We start from the raw sequence: 26,092 nt of genomic DNA, 5'->3' as shown, positions 1-26,092 counted from the left end.
AATAATATATTACTATTACACTCTGATTACAAAGAAAAACACACCAGAATAAAAGCACCTGAGGCAAATATTGTTAGGATATATTATGAAATGTAAGGCACAAAATTTTTAATAAACATTTCTGAAACAAGATATAGACCACAAATATTTTGAAGCGTGAATCTCAGTCTTCAAAAAAATGTCAATTCACATGATAAACATGTATCACATCTACAGAATTTCACAAGTAAAATTATGGTACTGATTATAATGTCTCTTTCCTGAGCCTACACAGGAAGAAACACTATCAGGTGTTCTTGCTTTGCAATTCTACCCACTGATTCATTAGCAAAGGAAAAGAAAAAAATCATATAGTCTTAAAATTCTGCTCTGATATGTAATTTCTTGTCTATATTATTTAGTTACTTGTTATAATATTGTTTTTTTTTATTTAGAGTTAATTATATTGTTGATTGTATTTCCTTTAAACCACACACACACACACACACACACACACACACACACACACACACACACGAGCGTGTTCATCCGCACAAATCTCAATACATAAACCTTATTATACTTGGAATGCTCAGTAGATGACTGAGAATTAGTAATATTTAATATGGTTTTAGAAAAATACATAACTTCATTACCTATATCATAAATGTTGGTTAAATTCTCCAAGTAAAATATATTTGTAATAATCCACAGTGTGATTTTGAATAGCAGTATTATGAAAAAAATTTAAAATAACATATTCAAAGGCTACAAGGATGTTTGTGACATTGTTTCATTCCTTGCTTCTAGTTTTTAATATAGATTTTAATTTTAAACATATACCAACACTAAATTACAGTTAACTTTAAGAGGAAATTCAGAAAAATGTTCATTTTCCAATTCTTAATATTTTGAGTTAATATTAAAATTCACCTTTACATCTCCTCATTAAACAGTTGCTCAACTCCTTTGAGCTTTAGCTCCCTCATCTTTAAGTGGAGGCCATCTCCATGCCATAGATTTATGAGATTGAAGTAAGATGGTATGCATGACATATAGTAAATATTTAATAAAAATTGATTAAGTCTTAATTGGGACCAAAATAATTAACTAGAATAATTTACTAGTAATTATTAATTTTTCTTCAAGTGTCCACACATAAGCCTAAGAAAATAATGCTCACATAATAATGAATAATATTGATTTTGTTAACTAATTTCCCTGAATACTACTTTTTCCAATTTTTGTTACATAGTGTTTGGTAAATTATTTGACATTCAGAAAATGTAGTGATCAGAAAGGTTTGTATTAAAACCATTTTCAATAATGTGGTAATCTATTCAACAATCATTTTTTTGAAGGTCAAAGCTAAGATTTTGAAGGCTTAAGAAAGGATGTATATCAGAAATACATTTCTACTAAAAACTGTATTAAATATGTAATTCTTACTCAGGAAATGCTTAAGTCTTCAAGTCGTTCAGTCAGCCTCTGATCTGACAAACCAGAAGATATTATTTCTCTGCCTATTTCCTTCCTTCTCTGACTTTTTAGAATGAGACATAAAAATCAATAGTTGCCCTTCTGTGTCCTAAAATCAGTTTTTCTCTTGTGGGAGGATAAATGTATATGCGATATTTTCTACTTTATATTCTTTGGGACTACAGTATTGTCACAATGTGTCAGGTTCAGATGGATTATTAAGAAAACAAATCCATTAAATATATTCAAAAACAAATGCTTGAGGTTTCATATATTGAAGCCTCATTTGAAGATGAAATTCTACATACTGTCGACTTCTGTGAAAACACAAAATGGAGCATTCGAGGATGTATACTGATGTATAAATTGTTCCCACACCCTCTGCTTTAATTCATTAACCTTTAAAATGTATATTGATATAGCTCTTTTCAAAAGCAATATGCAGGGCCGGCCCGGTGGCGCACTGCACTAGTGCACCGCTTGGGAAGCGCGGAGGCGCTCCCGCCGAGGGTTCGGATCCCACATACAGACCGGTTCCCGCTCACTGGCTGAGCGAGGCGCTGGGGCGACACTGAGGGTTGCGATCCGTTGCCGGACACAGAAAAAAAAAAAGACAAAAAAAAAAAAAAGCAATATGCAAACATAGCATGGCTCAGAAATCCAAATTACATGAATCGATTTTCTCAATTAAAAAAAATTAACAAGATCAAGAATTTGTGATCAAAATGTGAAAATTCCAGCAAGACAATATTGGAAACTTTGACATCCAACATTAGAAAAATAACTTGATAAAGTATCAACATAACTGAATATTTTAGCCATTAAAATATTAATCACAGAGTCTGTATAAAAATGTGGAATAAGGTTTATGATATATTGTTAAAAATAAATAGAATTATTTATATTTATGTATAATATTTCAATTATGTAAAATATGGATATTTACATATGAAGGGAATGTGCAAAGGCAAAGAGATTTTAAGGTTTAGTATAGTTTTTGAATCCTGAAGTCCATGTTTAAGCAAAAAACTCATGTAGTTAGAGAATAGATTTTCTTTATTTCCATTTTATAGAGATAGAGGATGGGACTCATAAAATTTAGGTGATGTACCTCCCCATTGTCTAGTGGAGAATTAGAAATAGAAAAATAGTACCTATATTTTACTCATAAGTCATTCTATTAAGTTGTTGCTATATTGAATTTTTTAAGTTTCGCAAGGACTACATTGGTAATATTGCTTTATGATATTGTACATTAAAGTAAAAATGAACCATAAGATTGTAAATATGAGCAGGATATTTGAAAAAGTTGTAATGAATTGATATGTTTAAATCAACTTCTAATTTGTACGATTCACTTTAAAGTTATAATTTATCCATAAAGCATCACCTAATACATTATTACATTATAATTCAAGAACATTAATGCAGTTGCCAGCAGGGATAAATTTATTAATGATAATTTATTAATAGTGAATTTTCAATTTAAATAATGATTTGTCTGAGCGCTTCTTTATTTACCACATTATTCATTTTGGTTTTAGTTTATGGGACAAGCTTCTAATTCTTAGTGATTTCTGTAATTATCCTCCATCTTTAAGAACATATTTTAGTCCAACAATAATGCTCTCATTGAACAGCTGAAATGAGTTTTAAATATAGTTTATAAAGTCCTTATCTCTTGTTCTTCTAAGGAGATAAAGACTTTAGAGAACCAAACTTATCATCCTTATGAATTTTAAAAAATAATTTGTTCTTAAGACACAAAGACAAATTTAGAAATGAAATACCAAACTTTTTAAAAAATTTATTTTAATTGACACATTTTAATTATACATGTTTATGGGGTACAATCTGATGTTTTGATACATATATGTTGTATAATGATCAGGTCAGAGTAGTTAATGTAACCATTACCTCATGCATTTATCATTTTTTTGTGGTAAAAACACTCAAAAGCCTCCCCACCAGCTATTATAGAATATACAAAAGATAACTGTCAACCATGGTCACCCTACTCTAGAATAGAACATCAGGACCTATTTCTCCTGTCTAATCATAATTTTGTACCCGTTGGCCAAGCCACCTTCTCCCTACTTTCCTTCCTCTCCTCCAATTCCTCCCTCCCCGCCCCCACCCACTCTGGTAACCACTGTTCTACTCTCTGTCTCTATACTGTTTGCCAAAGAAAATGAAGTCAGTATGTCAAAGAGATATCTGCACTCCCTTGATTATTGCAGCAGAATTTACAATAACTAACATAAGGAATCAATCTAAGTGTCAAACAATGGATGAATGTATAAAAAAATGTGGTATATACACACAATGGAATGCTATTTAGCCATAAAAAGGGAATGAATTTGGCAACATGGAGGGACTTGGAGGTCATCATGTTAAGCGAAATAAGCCAAGCATGGAAAGACAAATACTATATGAAGTCATTCATATATGGAATATTAAAAAAAAAAAGTTGATATTATACAGACAAAGAGTAGAACAGTGGTTATGGTGGGGTGCGGGGGGAGGGGGGAGAGAAAGTAAAATAGGGAGAAGGTGGGTTGGCCAACGGGTTTAAAATTACAATTAGACAGGAAAAATAGGTTCTGATGTTCTGTTGTACAGTACAGTGACCATGGTTAAGTGAAATACGCCAGACACAGAAAGACAAATACTACATGAAGTGGATAGTCAATTTTTCCAGCACCATTTACTGAAGAGACTGTCATTTCCCTGGAAAGCTTTCAGCTTCACACCATTCAGTATGTGTTAGCTCTAGGTTTTTTATACATGGCTTCTTTATTGTATTGAGGTACATACTTTCACTACTTAATAGATTTTTCATCATGAAGGAATGCTTAATTTGTCAAATGCTTTTTCTGTGTGTACAGCTAGGGCTGGAACTCAGACCCCTCAAGCCTGTTGTCCAGACTGAGTCACAAACCCTTCACACGCAGGTCTACAAGCTAGGTAACAGGAAAAGGTCCTTGGAATCATGGGTGAAGAAACAATAGGCTTTATTTTAGATGCGAGCTCTGCCGACCAGCAGTTCAGAGCCGCTGCCTCACACACTGAAGAACACACAAAAATGGCAATAAGCAAAAGGATACACGGGCACACATGAGCACTAACTCTACTCCCACATGACTTGTTTACAAAGGATGTACTGCACCACACCCAGCCAGACCTGAGGCAAGGGGGCCTAACTAAACTACTCTATTTTCCTCACAATCCACCCCTTCAGGGTCCCTCACTGTACAGTCTACGCATTTAGAATCTTCCACGATGTTCCCTTAGCGAGGATAAATGACCCTTCCATTCATATGACCTGTTGTCTGTTCAATATGCCTTAAGGCTTGTCCTGTAGTTCTGTCCTTTCAGCTATTAGCTGCACATGTCCAGTTAGTAGTCATCATTGGTATGATTTTCCATGGGAATCCTGCAGTCATACCGATGGGCAGTTGAGTGCATATTCAGTAGGCCGACACATTGATCACATGACTCTGTTGCAGTGCCTGCAGCAAGAACACTATGGGTGAAAAGATAGAAGGGTTATTGGTACCAACAGGGGAAGTTCTCATGCCTCTGGTAAGATACATGCCAGTTTGCCATCTTGAGAAAGGATGGTAGCAGGAATAGGTATCTTACCTGGCTTATGATACTATAATTTATCTGCTAACACTGTTGGATCTGTAGGCTACATGCAATAGTATAGGGGAACTCATAATTGTCCATAATGATAATACAAATGCACCCTTTTTGTAGCTCAGTAAGCCTGTTCTACTTCATTGTTCCAATCCCAGGGGGCTCCTTTCTTTGTTAATGCATACGGTGGGCATGCATTGGTCCAATCCCAGGGGGCTCCTTTCTTTCTTAATGCATACAGTGAGCATGCCATTTGGGCCATATAGGGTACAAAAGCTCTCCAATACCCAAGAAGTCCCAAATATGTCTGTAGCTGAGCTACAGTTGTGGGTCAAGGGTATGCCTGTATCTCATCTATAATAGCTTCTGAGATGTTTCTTGTCTTACCCAACCAGACCACTCCTAAGAATTTGACTGACAGCCCAGGTCCTGGTACTTTGGCTGTGTTCATGGCCCACCCACATTGTTCCAAATGACTTAGCAGCATTGGAGCTGCCTGGGTTAAATCTGTATGAGAATCAGAGGTTAACAACATGTCATCAATGTAGTGAAACATTGTAACTGTGCTGGGCCCAGTCCACTTGGCTAGGTCCCCAGCCACTAAACCATGACAGATGGTTGGGCTATGCAGATAACCTTGAGGCAATACTTGAAAGGTCCACTGCCTCCCTTCCCACGTGAAGGCAAACCGATCTTGGCTATCAGTTGAGATTGGAATAGAGAAAAAAGTATTTGCAAGGTCCAATACATAATGATAAGTTCCCAGCTGAGTGATCAGCTGACCCATCAAGTAGTGAACTGAAGGCACGGCTGCATGCCAAGGAGGCACTACTTTTTGTTTAGTTCTTGATAGTCTACAGTCATTTTCCAAGTACCATCAGGTTTTTTCACTGGCCATACCAGAGCATTAAATGGGATATGAGCCAGATGAATAATGCCAACTTTCTCTAACTCCAATATAGTGGCACCTATCTCTGCATGTCCTCCTGGTAGGCAATACTGCTTTACATTAACTACACATCTTGGTTTGGGTAACACCTGTGGATCATGTTTAGCTTATCCATGTAACATAGGCTTTACCGTCCATATCCACAGCCAAAATGCTCTAACTGTTGTTTGCAGGTACAAACCATAAAGTACATCCATACCCAGGATGTATTGAGCTACTGGGGATATATCTACAGTATATATACAAGGAGGTAATCTTCCTATGCCCAATGGCAATGACACAGCTTTGATTTCAATTGTATGTCCTCCATAGCCATCTATACAAACTGTGGCCCCTGGAAACTTATCTGGATTGCCATATATCAGGCTACATTCTGCACCTGTATCCACCAATGCCAAAACATGCTGCACATTTATCCTTGACCAATATATTGCCAATTCAACCTGATGCCTCTGGTACTCGCCTGCCCCAAAAATATGAGTACCTTGGCCTTTTCCCTAATTGAAATGGAACATTTCATCCACCTCCTCGGGAGCAACCAAAAAAATCCTTCAAATCCACTGAGCATACCTTGCTACCTGTTTCCGGACATTTGGTAAAACACCGTTCAGAGTGAAATTGCTGCCACAAGGCAAACATAACTGCATTTGGCTGCTGGTCAATTTTCTTTTTATCAACCCCTGCTGCAAGCAAGTCAAGCCACATCTTCTTATAACTAGTCTTGCTTGTTCCCCTTGGGATAAAATCCCAAGCATTTCTTGGGGGTTTGGTCTTAGCCACCTTTTGGACACCTTTTGCTGTCTCCTTTCCTCTACTTCACCCAAGCTGGCTATCACCGTCATTATCTCATGCATAGGATGACCAATGTATGGGTACAGTATGGCCATCAGTGACCCAAAGGATGTGGATGGGGCATTTTGCATCACTATGTCTCTCATGCTGCCTGTAAAATTTTCATCGGCCAGGCCACAACTGTTCACATTAAACATAGACTGCCTCATCCCCAGCTCCTGAATTATTTGTACTAACTCAGCATATGTTTACTCACAGTCTTGGGCAGTTCTCCAACATTTGCCCACATGGTTTGGGCAGCTGCACTCACCCATTCCATTAAGGAGTGATTACCTGGTCCTTGTGCATATCTGCAGCTATTCTGTAGCTGCTGCTGCAGGGACAGGTGCATAGTAATGGAGGCCAATTTTTCCACCTCCTCACCAGAGTATATCACACTATCCACCCCTAGATCCCATAACTGCAGCAGCCAAGCAACCAGGGGCTCCCCCTGTTTCTGCCTCCCCAAATCAACTGATTCAACCTGGGTATACAGAGCATAGGTGGTGAACTGGGTCACCTGTGGATTGCTCACCAATTGTCCATCTGGTCCCATAGTCTGCTCATATTTCACTTTCTGATGCACAACAGGTCATGCCTGGAGATGCACAGTCTCCCCCAACTCACCACTGGGTTTGTCGTCTTCCCTGGCATGAGAGGCAGGAGTGGCCAGTCACTGCACATCATCCTCCAGGACATCTATCTGTGCTTCCAACAACTCTGCTTTCTGCTTCAAATCTTGATCAGCTTGCAGCATAGTGAACAATAGCAAGGCTCTGGTCAGCAGAAAAGTGGCCACTGGGTACCACATACTCAAGAATAGCCACATTTCCTCCCCCTCCCAAGGGGTTCTCTGCTGTAGTGCCTGGTCTAGGCTGGCTTGCAGTATAGTGAGCAGCAACCAGATCCCAGACAACAAGAAAGTGGCCATAGGGCACAATGTATTCAAGAGTAGCCACATTTCCTCCTTCTCCCAAGAGGCTTTTGGCTCCCATACCTGCTCAGAATCCTTTCACAGACTATACCAATTGTAGAGATAGGGCTGGAGCTCAGACCCCTCAAGCCCATTGTCCAGACTGGGTCACAAACCCTTCACATGCAGGTCTACGAGCTAGGTAACAGGAAAAGGTCCTTGGAGCTATGGGTGTAGAAACAATAGGCTTTATTTTAGACACAAGCTCTGCCGACCAGCATTTCAGAGCCACTGCCTCACACACAAAAGAGCACACAAAAATAGCAACAAGCCAAAAGACACACAGACGTGCATGCACACTAAGTCTACTCCCACACAACTTGTTTACAAAGGATGTGCTGCACCACACCCAGCCAGACCTGAGGCCAGGAGGCCTGACTAAACTACTCTATTTTCCTCACACTGCATCAATTGGAGTGATCATATTTTCATATTTCTTTCTGTTAACATCCTCACCAACACCTGTTTTCTTTTGTCTTTTTGATAATAGCCATTCTAAATAGAGTGAGGTGGTATCTCATTGATATTTTGATTTGCATTTCCTTGATGATTAGAGATGTTGAGCATTTTTTCATATGGCTGTTTGCCATTTGTAAGCCTCCTTTTGAGAAATTTCTATTAAGATCCTTTGTCCATTACTCAATTGGGTTATTTCTAGTTTTGCTGTTGAGTTGTTTTAAGTTCCTTACATATTCTTGATATTAACCCCTTGTCAGATATATAGTTTGTAAATATTTTCTCCTATTCTATAGGTTGTCTCTTCACTCTGCTAATAGTTTCCTTTGATTTGCAAAAGGTTTTTATTTTGACATAATCCCACTTATTTATTTTTGCTTTTATTGATGGTGCTTTTGAAGTTTTATTTAAAAAAAATTTTGACTAGCCTCATGTTTTGGATTGTCTACCCAAAGATTTCTTCTAGTTCTTTCATAGTTTCAGGTTTTACATGTAGATCTTTAATACATTTTTTCATGTATATTCATCAGGGATATTGGCCTATAATTTTCTTTTTTGTGTGTGTGTACTTATCCAGTTTTGGAATCAGAGTAATGCTGACCTTATAAAATGAGTTGGGAAATATTCCCTCCTCCTTAATTTTTTGAAATAATCTGTAGAAAATTGTTATTAGTTCTTCTTTAAATGTTTGATAGAATTCAGCCATGAAATCATCAGGTCCTGGCTTCTCTTTAATGGAACACTATGTATTATTGTTCCATTAATGTTCTATCTCACTTATTATTGTTCTGTTTAGATTTTCTATTTCTTCATAATTTAGTCTTGATAGATTGTATTTGTCCAGGAATTTATCCATTTTTTCTGTTATCAAGTTTGTTGGAATATAATTTTTCATAATAATTTCTTATGATCCCTTGTATTTCTGTGGTATCAGTTGGTAATATCTCCTTTTCACGTCTACACTTGATCTTAGCCAAAAGGCCAAGAAGCAATCCCCTTTTTCACCTCTGATTGTATTTATTTGAGTCTTTCTCTCTCTTTGTCTTGTTTTTGTTGTTGTTAGTCTAGCTAAAGGTTTGTCAATTTTGTTTATCCTTACAAAATAACTCGTCATTTCACCAATCTTTTCAATTGTCTTTATAGTTCCTATTTCATTTATTTCTGCTCTGAGTTTTATTAATTCATTTCTTCTACCAATTTGGGGTTTAGTTTATTGTTATTTTTCTAGTTCCTTCAGGATGGATCATTAGGTTGTTTATTACAAATTTTTCTTCTTTTTTGATATAGGCATTTCTTGCTATAAACTTTCCTCTTAGAACAGCTTTTGCTGTATCCCATACATTTTGCTGTGATGTGTTTCCATCCTTGTTTGTCTCAAGGAATTTTTTAATTTGTCTTTTAATTTTCTTATTAACCCATTCATTGTTTAGATGCATGCTGTCTAATTTCCATGTATTTGTAAAGTTTTTGAAATTTTTCTTGTTGATTTTTAGTTTTATACCACTGTGATCAGAAAAGATACTTCGTATGATCTGTATCTTTTTTAATTTGTTGAGACTTGATTTGTGGCCTAATATGTGGTCTGTCCTAATGAATGTTCCATATGCAGTTGAGAAAATTGTGTCTTCTGCACCTATTGGATGAAATATTCTGTAAACGTCTGTAAGGTCCATTTGGTCTTTGATGCAGTTTAAGTCAAATGTTTCTTTGTTTATTTTCTGTCCAGATGATCTGCCTATTGTTGAACGTGGTGTATTAAAGTCTCCTACTATTATTGAATTGCAATCTATCTATCCCCATAAGTCTAATAACGTTTGCTTTATGTGTCTAGGTGCTCCAGTGTTGGGTGCATATATATTAATAATTGTTATACCCTCTCAATAAATTGATCCCTTTATCATTTTTAAGTGACCTTTGTCTCTTTTTACAGTTTTTGTTTTAAAATCTGCTTTATCTGGTATAAGTATGGCTACTCCTGCTTACTTTGGTTTCTGTTTGTGTAGAATATCGTTTTCCACCCTTTCACTTTCAGTATATGTTTGCCTTCAATAGATAGGTTAGTCTCCTGTAGGCAGCATATTGTTGAGTCTTTTCTTTTTTAATTTATGCAAGGTTATTACTGATGCGTAAGTACTTATTCCTGCCATTTTGTTAATTGGTTTCTGGTTGTTTTGTAAGATCCTTAGTTTCTTTCTTTTTTCTCCTGTTATTTACCTCTGTGGACTGGTGTTTTCTGTGTTGCTAGGCTTTGTTTCCTTTCTCTTTCTCATTTGTGCATCTGCTGTAATTTCTTTTTTCATGATTACCTTGGGACTAACATAAAGAGTCTTGTAGCAACTTAAGTTTAGTCATATGTAAATACTCTAGACTCCTCCACAAATACACAAATTATATTTCTGTTGCCTTAATTTGTGTTTGTATCTATTGTATGTTCCTTAGCCATTAATTATAGCTGTTGTTTTTTGACCATTTTGACTTTAAACCTTTATACCAGAGGATTGAAGGATTTACATAGCACTATTACATCAGTGGGGTTTTCTGAGTTTGATTTATGAATTTCCTTCTACATGTGAGTTTTGTACTTTTTCATGTTTTCATGATAGTAATTATCATCTTTTCATGTCTAGTTGTAGCACTTCCTTAAATATTTTTTGTAAGGCTAGTCTAGTAGTGATTAATTCCCTCAGATTTTGCTTGTCTGGAAGGTTGTTATTCCTCCCTTATTTTTGAAGGATAGTTTTGCTGGATAAAGTATTCTTGTCTGACAGTATTTTTTTTCTTTCAGCACTTTGAATATATTATCCCATTCCCTCCTGACCTGCAAGATTTCTTGTGGGAAATCTGCTGATAGTCTAGTGGGAATTCCTTTATGTTACCTGATGCTTTGATCATGCAGATTTTGGAATTCTCTCTTTGACTTTTGACAGTTTGATTATGATGTTCCCTGGAGCAGATCTTTTGGGGTTGAATCTAATTGGGTCCTTTGAGCTTCCTGAATCTGAATGTTCATATCTTTCCCAATACTTGGGAAGTTTTGAACTATTATTTCATTAAATAGGGTTTCTGTGCCTTTCTGCCTCTCTTCTCCCTCTGTAACACCTGTTATTCAAACATTTGTTCACTTAATGGTATACCATGAATTTCATAGGCTTTCTTCATTCTTTTTCATTCTTTACTTTTTTTTCCCCTCTTACTGTGAAATTTTAAAAGATCTGCCTTAAAGGTCAGAAATTCTCTCTTCTGCTTTATCTAGCCTGTTGTTAAAGCTCTCAATTATATTTTTTTATTTCATTCACTGAATTTTTCAGCTCTAAGATTTCTATTTTTTTTTATTTATATCTATCATTCAGATCATTAATTTTTTTCCTGATTTCATTGAATTGTTTATCCGTATTCTAGCCTGAAGCAGGCCTGCATGGGTGCAGCAGAGCCCAGCAGTTTTTCAGAGGCCTTCTGGGGGGAGGCAAAACCACTGACTGATCTACTGTCAGGCAAGGGATAGGCATACACCAGTGCAGCAGGGACCAACAGCTCTGTGAAGGGCCACCAAATCAGTTATTGAGCTTGAAGCAAGCCTGCAAGGTTGCAGCCAGGCCTGGCATCTCTACAGAGGAGGCCAGCTGTGGAGAGGCAAAGCTTCTGCCCAACTGCTAATGGTCACGGAGGAGGTGTACACTACAGCAGCTGGTCCCAGTGGCTCTGTGGAGGGCCACCAGTTCAGTTGTTGAGCCTGGAGCCTGCCTGCAAGGGTAAAGCCAGGCCTGGAAGCTCTGTAGATGTAGGTACCTGCTGTGTAGAGGCAAAGCAGCTGCCCAATTGCTGTCAATCAGGGAGCAAGTGTACACTCATGCAATAGGGCCTATCAACTCCATGGAGAGCCACCAGATTAACTTTTGAGCCTGAAACAAGCCTACAGTTGTGCAGTCATGCCCAGAAGATCTGTAGAGGCCTGCAATGGAGAGGCAAAGCTTCTGCTTGGTTGCTGTCAGTCAGGGGGCAAGTGTACTCCAATGCAGCAGGGCCTGGCAGCTCTGTCATGGGCCACTGGATCTGCTGTTGAACCTGGAGGAAACCTACAAGGGTACAGCCATGCCTGGAAGCTCTGTAAAGGCCTGTCATGAAGAAGTAAAGCCACTGCACAATGACTGTCAGTCAGGGAGCAAGTGTACACTAGTGCAGCAGGGTCCAGGGGCTCTAAGGAGAGCCAAGCGGGGAGGCGGAGCTACCACAGGACTGGGCTGTCAGACCAACATGGCCTTCTGTGGGCTTAGTGGGCCAGCGGGTTGTGCAGGGTTGGTGCACTTGAATGTAGTGGACTGCCACTTTTTGGCAGCGTCCCTACTGAGCAGGTCTGCCTGTTTTCCAAGGGGGTCGGGTGGGGAGGGAAGGAGTGTTGCATAGGTTTAGACACTGAGGTCTTGGTCTTTCTGTCTGGCCTAGGCTCCAGACAGTCATGGTCATGGTCCTGCTAGTTCCCATGTGAATGTGGTAGAAGGAAGGTGGAGCCTCCTGATAGAGGAAGTCAGTTTCCATCAGACCCCAGGGCAGGATGTACCCTAGCAGCAGGTTCGGTTTCAAATTGGCACTGTGCCATAGCCACTTAGGTTGGGAGGCTGAGGGTTGCTCCACCTGGGTTTCTACTATGAGTCTGTGCAGCTGCATAAACTCCCAGCTACTCTCCAAACTGGGTTTGGGGCCTGTGAGGACGGGGGGGCCTTTCTTGTGGCAGGGATTGCTGGCATTTGTGGTGGCAGTGGAAACAGCTAGGGTTCTTCCAGTTTACCTTGTCTCCACCTCACTCCAAGCTGGTGTGATCCCTGTGAGGAGACAATGAGGCAGAGGCAGAATGCCTTGTTCACCCTTTGTGGTATATCCCAGTCTTCTGTGCTCCATAAGGATTTCATTATGCGTCTGGTGCTGTGCCGCATATTTCTTCAATCATTTTGGTCTTTTTCTGGGGGTTGGAGGAGAGGAGCATCAGACAACTCTAATTGGCCATCTTGCCCCACCCTCAAAATACCAAACTTTTAATACTTGAGTCTTTCTTAGAGATCTAAAGTACCAAGGAAGATCAAATATTCTCACCTGTGATTGGTACATTTAAGTAGATTTCTGAAAATAAATCAGGGACATATCATGAGTTTATAACTAAACTTCTAATTTGAGTTTTTATTTACCTTCATTGCTCTGACATCTGTATCTACTTTCTCCCACTGGAAAAAAACTCCTGGTTCTCAATAACACCAATATATTTTACTCATTTGCTTTGTACCTCAGTATGCACAACAGCTTCAGAACTGCAATACCAGTACTACCACCAACAGTATCTTTACAAAAACATTTTAAAAATTTTTGCAGCGTTTCCTTTTTTAATCCATAAAGCATATCACATTGGGATGTATGTTAAATTATTGTGTTTTAAAGACACTTTAAATAGTTTTTCTTGGACGCTATGCCTACAACTCAATACGTGAGATTCTTTATTTTATTTTTCTTTTAAGTTTTCATAATGGGTTATGTTAGTGTTAATTTTATTTTCTAATCATCTAAAATATTTTCAGAATTTCAAAGTAAATTTTCAAGGCAAGGTGTATTCAAGGAAGTCTAGCTTCTAACCCTGAAGTGTTCATACTTGCCTCCCACCACCTAAGGATAACTATTGTAATTATTTTTTATTCTTAGTTTTATCCTTATATTGTTTTAATACATTTTTATTTACCTTTTTTCTCTTAGAAGCACATCCTGAAATAACTTCACTGTAGTATCCATCGATGGCCATAATTTCTTTTTTCGATTTTGTAATTCTTCAGTAGATATAGCATAGTTTTTCAAACAGTCCCTTATTGATGGACATTTCGATTGTTCCAGTCTTTACAAGTAAATTTTTGTGAATAGTCTTGTAAATATGTCACTTTGTGTTTGTACAGTGTATCTCTGGGTGAAATCCCAAAAAGCCAAAGTGTAAATAAATTCATAATTTGCCTTAAATTATTGAGTTTCCCTTCGCACAATTTGTACTATTTTGCATTCCCACCCACAATGTATTAATGTGCTTTTTTCCCACAGCCTAGAAGAGTGTGTTGTCAAATTCGGGGGGTTGGAGGTTGCCAATCTAGTAAGTGAGAAATGGTATGTCAGTGTAGTTTAATTTAGGTTTTTCTTCTTATGAGTAAAGTTTTAAATTTTATGTCAAACACTATTTTTTTAAAAATTAGAATATTTAAAAATAAAAATTATTTTGTGAAAGATACAAAGAAAATAATCTATCATGTATGCTTGTACACTTTAGTTAAATATTGGAAATTTAATACAAGATTATTTTAAATTATGATTGGATTGTTAAAATAATGCTATATAGCAAAATAAGGTAGACATGATTTTAAAATGAACTTCCAAAATTAAATAATTCAATTTTATTCAAATGTCACAAAAACCATGCAAAAGAAATAATCCTAACATTGATAAGCAATAATTTATTATAGTTATGAAGTTTTTGACATAAACTTATATAAAGTATTAAGACATTTTAAGGAGAATGAAAAGCCTATAAATGATCTTTTAATTGCAGTCGTCGTTTTTTGTGTGTGTGTGTCGGGGGGGGGGGTTCTATAGTAGATTTAGACTTGATAAAATACAGGAGCCAAGCGTATTATACTCCATGTCATAGCTCAAAAGCAAAGCCAGTTTAAAGAAAAATATTATCCTCTACTAAAATCAAATATGATGAATTCTGGCCCTTATTCTTAGAGTATTTGAGTTTTTCCTATGTTCCATAATAGTGTTTCTAATTATATTTTAATATCTTATTTGGATTGAATAGAGTAGATTCTAAGGCTATCTTATTAATCTGGCATCAACAATTGCTGTCCTTGTCAACAAGAATTATGTTTTTCTTGGAAGAGAAAATATTAAAGACAAGATTATGGAAAATGATTCCAACCAACTAATTCCTAGTTATTTTCTTTCCTTTCAGCACCTTCCCTGATAGGTATGGTAAGAAAGGACTGGGCATCCCAAAATAGCATTGCCCTATCATGGCAAGCACCTGCTTTTTCCAATGGAGCCATTCTGGACTACGAGATATATATGCATATATACATATATACTGAGCATGTTGTTATACTATATTATTTTATTTTAAAACCTGTTCTCCTTCATCCAAACCTCATGCCTACAATTTCTTTGAATTCTCTCTAAATTACTATTGTACTTATAGTTACTTAATTAATTTTGTTTTGTGTCAGATTAAAGGAGAAGATGTTCATCTCTGTCATGACCTACTCTAGGGGTTTTACAATACAGTAAGAAGTAGTAACTCCTTCAATTTACAGTTTGGTTTTCGTAATATTGTTTCCAAAATTCAGTTGAGAAAAAATTGGAAAATCGAATTAGAATAACATCAAGCAAGTTTGTGTTGCACATATTCTTTGCAAGTGAATTTACAGTTACAGTCTACTGCAATTTAAAAAGAATGATTTAGAGGATAAATGGAAATAGCTTATGAAGTAAACATTTTGTTTACACTTATGTCAGCTTTTTTATTTTATAAGAAGCTAGCAAGGCAAATTTGGTTGATAAATCAACTGTTAACTTCAATTTTCATTTTTATCATTCAAAATCATTCTGAATTAATATATTTTCCCAAATTATATACTTAACTTTATTGTATTCATACTCTTTATTTATGCTTTTTACCTTATTCTTCAACCTTACAATATTCTGGTATTGATATTACAGCAAACTATATAGTCAATTCTGATGTGTCTCATTGCACTAATACTACTTCTAGAATATTGACAAAGGAAGCATTAAATAAAAACGTTTTAGGGGCCAGCCCGGTGGCACACTGCTACAGCGCACTGCTTGGGAGCACGGCGGCGCTCCCGCCGAGGGTTCGGATCCCACATACAGACCGGCCGCTCACTGGCTGAGCGAGGTGCGGGCGCAACACCGAGGGTTGCGATCCCATTGCCGGTCCCAGTCCGGTATGGGTGCGACACTGAGGGTTGCGATCCATTGCCGGTCACGAAAAAAGACAAAAAGGAAAAAAAAAAAAGTTTTAAAAATGTAAAAATCACACATAATTTCCAGTGGTATACTACAATAAGGAAGAACATCTTGCATTTCTGTAACTTATTAGTAGTAAAGCAAATACCTAGAAGCAAAGGAACATCATAAATATATTTACGTTTTCTCTTTAGAAATATAGGTCAAGAGAAGAAATAAAACCCTACTGTCTTGGTCAGTTTTGTGTTGCTGTAACAAAATACCATAGATTTGGTAATTTATCATGAACAAAAATGTATTGGTCATGGTTCTAGAGGTTGTGAAGTCTGTGATTGAGGATATGGTATCTCGAGAGGGTCTTCTTGCCATGTCATCCTATGGCAGAAGGGTAAAGAGAGGGCATAAGGGAGGCAGAAGGGGGCTGAACTCGTACTTTTGTAAGGAATCCACTCTGCAATAATGAACCCGTTCCTGTAAATAACATTATTAATCCATTCACTATGGAAGAGCCCTCATGTCCTAATCAGTTTTAAAGGTCCCACCTTTTAATACTGTTTCAGTGACAATTAGATTTCAACATGAGTTTGAGAGGAAACAAACATTCAAACCATTGCACCTAACTTTCTCTATTCTACTGCTTCTAAGTAAATGTAGATTGGATAAAGGGAGAGGTAACTCAGTAGCATGGCTGTATCCATTTTTGGCACTCTAGTAATTTCATCATTATGTAGTCAATGAAAACGGTCATTTATTGTTAACTGACATGGATAAATCCATAGTCTAAGAAAGGAGAAATCTACTGAGTTTAAATTGGAATACAGATTCTGCACATTAGCCAGGCCACCATGTGCTCAGAAATTCAGTGGGCTAGCCTTTCAAATGTTACAACCTGTAGCATGCTGTCACAAAAAATATATATATTTTTTTCTGTTCACTAGTTTAAATAGATCATCTTGTTTAATCCACTAGCACTGGATTATTGCCATTTTCTTTAAAAAATAAACGGCTTCATAACATCTATCCCAGCATTAAAATAAAAGTTATATAATAAAGCCAAATGTTGCATATCTGAGAACAAACATGGATATTACATTAATTACCATCTTTTAGAATTGAATTGATTTCTAAAATTTTTGTTTGGATGAATGTGGTTCCCTTTTAATTGAAACTGTATGATTTGTCCTTACTAGGAAATATTGCTAGTGATGTTAGGTATAAATGACTATAAAGTATAAATGACTATAAAATGAGACAGTGAGTTTCTGTGTGTAAAATACAACCCTTATAAAACACAAAGAAATATATTTTTTTTAATTTGGAAGAGTTGTTTGTGTAAATGTGTGTGTTAACTTTTAAATAATCAGAAATTTTGGGTACATGAAGATCACTCATTTAAGTAAGCATTAGAGAAAAAAATTGGCGTATAATGCAATATAGAATCAGAAAGCAATGGCATGGGAATTGTGTACAAACTAAATAAAAATAATTATCTTTCCCATACAAAAATATAGAATATATAGGCAACCAACCAAAAATGTTAGAATATCAAAACCTTTCAGAGAAACCATAAAATTATAATAGCATTAAAAGTCTTCCCTACTGTGACTTCAAATTCTGACTACACATTTTACATATTTGCATCTCTGGCATGGTTTATCATTCCAAGCAAATATTCTTATAACTTTTAATTAGGGCAATCTATAATAGAACTCAAAACATTAATTTCTTTTTTTATCAGCAAGCTAAATATTGTTCAGTAAGAAAAGCAAGATACAAAGAATTATTTATACATATGATCCCATTTTTGAAATACAAATATTCCCTACTATGTGTATATTTGTGTATAATTTTATATAATTATTGAGAGATACAGAATAGAATAAGATACACAACAGCCTGTGTCAAGTTTTGCCAATTTGGGGGGTGGAGAACTGGGGACACTTGGGCAGAGGCAAGGAAGAGAGAAGGAAGTACCAAGTACAGATAAATAGGATGGATGGATGGATGGATGGATGGATGGATGGATGGATGGATGGATTGATGGATGGATCCTAAATAGCTTTAGTATTTGTCTTTATTAGTTATCTGCCCAGAAGCAGACTCTGAGACAAGGATTTGTGTGTGAGCACCTTGGATTGAGTGTCCCCCAAAACTTGAACCCTACTGTGATGATGTTAAGAGGGTGGGAAATCCTGTTATAGTTATTGAAAGGTGGGGCCTTGAATAGGTGATTAAATTGCAGAACCATGCCATAATGAATGGATTAAAAATGGTGGTCAGCAGGATGGTTCTGAGGGTTTTAATAAGAGAGTGAATGACGAGGTAAGTGTCTCTTGCTGTCTCTGCTATGCCGTTTTTACAATGTGATACCCTGCCATCAGTGTTGCCACCACCAGCACCTTCCCAAATGTGTTCCTTGGACTTTGGACTTCCCAGCCTCTGAAACTGTAAGCAATACATTTAGTTTTCTTTATAAATTACCCAGTTACGTGTATTTTGTCTTAAGCAACAGAAAAGGACTAATACAGCCAGTGATTAATTAAGAAAGCTCCCAGAAAAACTGTAAGAGAATGGGTGCAGCAGGACTGTGAAGAAAGATTCCAATCAAATTCAGTGTAGTCAAAGGAAGCTTTGGAGTCTGACTTACATCTCAGAGTTCATTCTATGGAAATAAAGAAGCTGGGCTTCCATACTCAGGTTACAGTCAATCATTGCCCACAGGCCTTAGTGGAAGTATATATATGGTGTGCAGAAAAAAACACTTCTTCTATAGTTGTGACAGTAGTCCAAGTTTAGATCTCTAAAGAAGGCTGCAGGAAGCAGCTTTTAAAAGCAAAACACACCAAAGCTGGGATATGGAAACAAGATCAGGTAAATGTAAACCGAGGTGATCTGCTGGAGTACCAATTATTAACTAAGAACTAGTGAAGAATTAATCCTTGGCTCATTATAATATTTATATTGCCTTCAATCCTTAATATTGCTTCCATGGCATTTAAACCTTGCAATTCCTTTTAATCAAACTTACTCTACATTGCTATATCCATAATTGATCCACACCTGATCAATATTTATACCATTCTCTGAGGAATTCATGCTGTTTTATTAAGTTCTCATTTTAAGTGTATTATTATGTAAATCAGGAAAGAAGATAAGCAGCTTTTAATGGGAAATGTCTACAAATATCTGAGGTCAAACAACATACTATTGTTACCAGTGATCATTCTCAGAAGAAAGCAATGGCCTGGGTGTTCAAAGATCTGAGTTGAGCTCAGACCTTAACTTTCCTAGTCCTATTTTCTCATCTGCAAAATGAGGGTCTGGAAAGATAATTGCTTACAGTTGTTGGTATTTTCAATGCGAGTATGTTTGTACCTATACTAATATATAGATATTATCCCATTGTTATCCCATGCCTCAGATAATTGTGTTTTTTTATTTAAGTCTACTAAAACTAAATACACATGTGGTGCATTTTTTTAAATACTTCACCACAGGGAGCAATATTCTTCACATCATCATTATACATAAAACTTAAGATCCTGCCATCATTGCCTTCTTAGCGTGTGTGTGTGTGTGTGTGTGTGCCTGTGTGTGTGTGTGATGTGTCTCTGAGTGTATCTGTGTGTGTACTGAGAGTGGAATATGGGAAAGGAAGCATAATGCTTTGTTGGTTATAATTAATTATAATTCCCTATTTTATTAATCATACTCCCCCATTCTTACCTTTCTTTTTTTCTTTATTAAGGGAATAAAATTTAAATATGAAAAGGCACTTTAAAATAGTAAGGGAAGTCAAATATATGTGGCAAAATTTTATGTTATTTACTTACCAACAATGGATTTCTCCAAAAACAAAGGCTACCCTTAGAATGATAGAACTGAGAAATCATCTGCCCTCAACTTCTCAGTGTTTATCCCTCTTGCAGTCACAGTATATCAAACTCCCCCCTGAATATCAAACATACGCTTTGTCTCAGTCTGTTTTGTGTTGCTGTAACAGAATACTTGTGACTGGGTAATTTCTAATGGTTGTGGAGGCTGGGAAGTTCAACATCAAGGTGCCAATAGGTTTGGTGTCTGGTGAGGGCCCAATCTCTGCTTCCAAAATGGCACCTTAAATGCAACATCCTCCAGAGGGAGGGGAATGCTGTTCTTCACATGGCAGAAGAGTAGAAGTGCAAACAGAGAGCAAAAGAGGGGAGGGGAACAAACTCTCTCTTTTATGACAGCACCAATCCCGACCATGTAGCCCTCATGGCCTAATCACCTCTTAAGGACCCCAACTTTTAATAAGATTACAATGGCACTTAAACTTCAACATGAGTTTTGGATGAGACAGACATTTAAACAATAGTATTTGAACCCCAGTCCCCCCAAATTTATGTTTTTTCCAAATACAAAATATATTCATTCCATCCCAAGAGCCCCATAAGTCTTACCTCAAAAGTCTAAAGTCCAGAATCTCATCTAAATTAGATTTGGGTAGGACTTAAGGCAGGATTCATTCTAAGGCAAATTTTCCTCCAGCTATGAGCCTGTGAAACCAAGCAAGTTATGTGCTTCCAAAATACAATGGTGGTACACGCATAGGATAGACATTTCCGTTTCAAAAGGGAAAAATTGGAAAGAAGAAAGGAGTAACAGGTCCCAAGCAAGTCTAAAACCCAACAGGGCAAACAATACTAAATCCCAAAGCTTGAGAATAATTTTCTTTGACTCCAGGTCCTGCTTTTCAGACATACTGGGGTAGGGGTTGAGCCCCCAAGACCTTGGGCAGCCCCACTCCTACATCTTTGCTGGCATAAGCCCATGCAGCAGCTTTCATGGGTTGAGGTCTCATGCTTAAGCTCTCCCCGGCTGGTATTGCATGCTGGTAGTGTGACAGTTCTGGAGTCTCAGGGTTGGTTCCACTTCCCACAGTTTCACTAGGCATTGCTCTAGTGGGAAATCTCCATGGTGGCTCTGATCTCACAGTTCTACTGGGCATTGCTCTACTGAGGGCTTTCTGCAGTGGCTTTGCCCTTGTGACACGTACTTGTCTGAGCACCCAGGCTGTTCATGACATACTTTGAAATATAGGTGGAGGAAGTTATGCCCCTCAGCTCTTGCTGTGTGCCTGCAGAGTTAGCACCACATGGACACCATCAAGGTTTACAGCTTGTGCCTTTCAGAGTGGCAGGTCAAGCTGCACCTGGGCCTACTTGAGCCATAGCTGGGTGACTGCTGAGTACTGTACCAGAACACAGGAAGCAGAGACTTGAGGAAGCCCTGGGCAGCAAGTGCCAAAGTCTTGAGGCCACATTAGGCCTCTCTTTTGACATATTTCTTTCCCCCATACTTTGGCAGTCTGGGCCCATGATGGGAGGGGCAGCATCTGTAATCTCTAAAGTGCCTTTGAGGTCCTTCTCCCATTGCCCTGATGAATAGCCTCTGGCTTCATTCTGTTTGTACTAATCTCCTCACCAAACCATTGCTCTTTACAGTTACCAAATCATTGCTCAACCACACCTTTGGTTTTCTCTCCTAAAAATGCTCTCTCATTCTCTACCACAGGCCAGGCTGAGAATCCTTCAAGTCTCAAAGTTCTGTTTCCCTCTTAGTTATAAATTTCATCTTTAAATCATTTCTTTCTTCTCAAAATTTACTATATGCAGTTAAAAGAAACCACTGAGCACCCTACATGCTTTGCTTCTTAGGTATTTCTTCTGCCAGATATCCTAATTGATGGCTCTTAAATTCTGCCTTCCATAAAGTCCTTGGGAAAGGACACAAATTCAGCCATATTCTTTGCCACTTTATAACAAAGATGGCCATTTCTCAAGTGTCCAATACCTTGTTCTTCATTTTCACATGAAATCTCATTAGAATGGCCTTTACTGTCAGTATTTCTGCCAAACATCCTGATCATAACCAATTAAGTAATCTCTAAGAAGTTTCAGGCTTTCCCTACAGTTCTCTCTTCTTCTGAGCCTTCTGCAGAACCATTCTTAGTACACCATTTATGGCAGTCTAGGCTTTTCCTAACCTGCTCCTTCCAGAGCCTGTATCCATTATTCAATTCCAAAGCTGCTTCCCGTTTTCAGGTATTTGCTCTAGCAAATACCCAACTCTCAGTATCAATTTTCTCTCTTAGTTCATTTTGTGCTGCTGTAACAGAATACTTTCACTGGGTAATTTATAAAGAACAAAAATTTATTTCTCACAGTTCTGGAGACTGGGATGTCCGACATCAAGGCACCAGCAGGTTTGGTGTCTGCTGAGGTCCTGGTCTCTTTTTCTAAGAGGGCATTTTGAATGTAGAACCCTCCAGATGGGAGGGTACTGCTGTTCTTCACAAGGCAGAAGAGTGGAAGGGCAAAGAAAAGTCAAGAGGAGGCTGAACTTGCTCTTTTATAACAGCACCAATCCCACCCATGAGGGTGTAGGCCTTATGGCCTAATTATCTCTTAATGGCCCTACCTCTTCATACTGTTACAATGGTAATTAAATTTCAACATGAGTTTTGGAGGGGACAGACATGCAAACAATAACACCCTTTTCCCTGTTCTTTCCTTCTCTCCTTACCCTTTGTGTTCACATTCTTAATTATTCCTCTCTTCCCCTCTTCCATCCTCTCCTTCCCTCTTTTCCTTTTCTTTTTTCTCTACCCAAGTCACTATTCTTTCTCTTCCTTTTTTGTTTTTTTATTCTTCTTTTAGTCCATTTGGGATGCTATAATAAAATACCATAACCTGTGTGGCTTATAAGCAACAAAAGTTTATTTCTAACAGTTCTGGAAGCTGGGAAATCCAAGGTGAAGGTGCTGGCAGATTTTGTGCATGGTGAAGCTCCGCTTCCTTATGCATAGACAGCTGTCTTCTCACTGCGTCCTCACATGGCAGAAGCACAACAGAGCTCTCTGAGGTCTTTTGTGTAAGGACACTAATCCTGTTCATGGGGGGTTCACACCCATGACCTAATCACCTTCCAAAGACTCCAGCTCCTTATACTATCACTTTGGAAGTTATTATTTCAACATATGAATTTAGGGGAACACAAACATTCAGACTATAGCAACCATATTTATCAAAATTAGTCTTGATTAGAGTTATTTGTATGTAGATCTGACTCCCACACTAGTTTGTGAATTTCTGAAGAAAGGAGATCACTTCCTGTCCATGTTTGTCGCCGACCTTCAATCAGTGCCTAACACAGCTTTTGCCTTTCAATCTCATTCTAGCTGAATTAGTAAAATTCTCTCGTTGTTCAGAACTCATTTGTGGGGAATTGAGATGTCACCCAGCCACTGTAAAATTACCTGAAACAATTTTTATAAAGATAAAGAAAGGAAAGAAAGAAGAAGAAAGTCTCCAAGACTTTCTGTTTCTACCTGTTCATAAGAAAGACCCATATACAAATGTCCATCTACTGAGAGAACATTCTGTTAATGACTAGAATGTCAGCTCATAAGGGAAGGAATTTTTTTGTCTACTTTTATATACCTAGCACTCAGAAAGGCACATAACTAATGATTAATAGACAATAATTGGTTGACCAATTATATACAAGATACTCTTTTAAGTGTTTTGCATGGACTAAATAATTTGATACTAATAAAAGCCGTATGGAATAAATACTATTACTCTTCCCATTTTACAGAGGAGGAAACTAAGGCACAAAGAGGCTAAGTAGCATCACCAAATTACACAGCCAGTAAGTGGTTATTAAAGGTGGCGATACCTTGCATCACAATAATGTCTCAGAAAAGTCAGTGATTTCTGCTGATGCTGATTTTCTAGGTTCCTTGAGACCAAACACTTCATTACTCTCTGATGCCTAATTTGCATCTGTAAAATGTCTGGAACGAAATATACCTATCTCACCAGGGTGTTGTATAACTCCACTAATTACCAACTGGTAGCCCATTTTGCAAACACGAAGAATTCCCCATAACAGTTCATTGTTTGTACATCCAGTACTTAAAGACACTGACTGGTAAACTCTTTTTCTTAAAGTAATTTTGTTAATTTTTACCACTGTCAGCAGTTTTTAGATTTTGTTTTGAGAACAGTCATCATGAGAAAGGAAGCATTTCTTATCTCCAGATGGTCAATAATTACCTACATAAAACACAATGAATTAATGTAACTTGCCATTATTTCACCTAGTTCACAGATTACAGAAAACACTACCTATGAGCTTTAATTAAAAATATGTAATTTCATAAAACTGAGAACTGTGTATTATTAAAAAGGCAAGGATATTTGTGGAAAGCTTTTCTTTATGGAAAATATTTTTTTATCACTTACAGATGATTTAAACTAGCCTCTTTGGGGAGAAGGTCGAAGTCTTGTTGTCTTTTCTGAGATCACATAGATCTTGTTAAAAGAAAAAGTTTAGACAATTTAAATTTATCAGAGTTTAATAGAGCAAAGAACAATTCACGAATCTGGCAGCCCCCAGAACCAGAACAGTTTCAAAGCAATCTGGCGCTGCCATGTACTCAGGTAAGATTGATAGACAGGAAAAGGAAAGTGATATGCAGAAAATGGGAGTGAGGTTCAGAAACAACTGAATTGGTTACAACTGGGCATTTGTGGTTATTATGCAAGGAACTAAGAAAAGTATGACTGAGTAAACTGCATATGGATCACCTGAATCACATGGGCATCTTACTGAAATGCAGACTATGATTCAGTTAGTTGGGCAGATGAGTGTGGGGGTGGTGGATTGGGATTTGCATCTCCAACAAGCTCCTAGGCGATGCCAGCACTGCTGGTCCAAGGACCACACTTTGAGTTGTAAGCCTCTAGAGGCCTTGCTTCTCCATACCTCACTTAAGTCTAAATACAGGGAAAAATAATCACAACCTACATTGCTATATCTTTAGAACTGGCTAGGACTTCTGTAGATGTCACATGATTTGCATGATACCAGAACCAGAAATATTACCTGCATCAAAATGCAGTGTATGAAGGACCGAGTCAGTTTCAGATACAGTTCAGTGTATCTAATGGCATCAATGAATTCCTGAGCTGGTAAATAAACGTTTCTGTTCTTTTTGGTTTTTTGTTTTCATAATTTTTATTTGTTTCAGTGTCCACCACAGAGCAATTGGATTTGAGTATTTTGTACTAATTAAAACAACATTACCTAAAGGAAAATGAATGGGAAGAGAATTTACTGATACAAATACTCATTATAAAGAATGCCTAGTCAGTTTCCACGTCATGCAGCAAACATCACACTCTCTGTGGAAGCCTGTCTGGTTTAGTGAGCACAGGCATTCCCACAGTGCCTAGCACAGAGATTCTCATAGTAGCAAGCATGGGGCTGGTGCCAGTACTGCATTCACAACAGCATCCGTATGCTGTGAACATATGAAATAGAAAGAAATTTAAAAGGTATTTACACCATTACATAGAGCCTGCAAAGACAAGCATGAAGTCTGCACACACATGAAAATACAAATGTCTACTAAGTACGCTAGCTTTAAAATATCTATTTTTTTTTATTTCATCAGTACACAATGTGGTTGATTATTGTGGCCCATTACCAAAACCTCCCTCCTTCTTCCTTGTCTCCCCTTCCTCCCAACAACCTCATATCTGATGGCTTGTCGTATCAACTTCAAGGAATTGTAATTGTTGTGTCTTCTTCCCTCTGGTTTTTTTGTGTATTTATTTATTTTTAGCTCCCACAAATAGGTGAGAACATGTGATATTTCTCTTTCTGTGCCTCACTAGTTTCACTTAATATAATTCTGTCTAGGTCCATCCATGTTGTTGCAAATG

General features: G+C 37.5%; 1 protein-coding gene across 1 annotated transcript in view; it reads left to right on the top strand.

Annotated features, from left to right (window-relative positions):
* Positions 1-12,235: 12,235 nt before the first annotated feature.
* The window catches only part of LOC103594092 (ephrin type-A receptor 6-like), a gene marked incomplete at its 3' end in the record, with an annotated part of 232,578 nt that continues 218,721 nt past the window's right edge, over positions 12,236-26,092 (top strand). The window contains exons 1-2 of the mRNA XM_008577280.1: positions 12,236-12,413; positions 15,283-15,393. Of these exons, the coding sequence (XP_008575502.1) occupies positions 12,236-12,413; positions 15,283-15,393 (289 nt within the window). The remainder of the gene's footprint in view (positions 12,414-15,282; positions 15,394-26,092) is intronic.

This window comes from Galeopterus variegatus, unplaced genomic scaffold, assembly GCF_000696425.1.
Source record: "Galeopterus variegatus unplaced genomic scaffold, G_variegatus-3.0.2 Scaffold1477, whole genome shotgun sequence".
Classification (NCBI taxonomy): Eukaryota; Metazoa; Chordata; class Mammalia; order Dermoptera; family Cynocephalidae; genus Galeopterus; species Galeopterus variegatus.
This window is presented reverse-complemented; position numbering and strand designations above follow the sequence as displayed.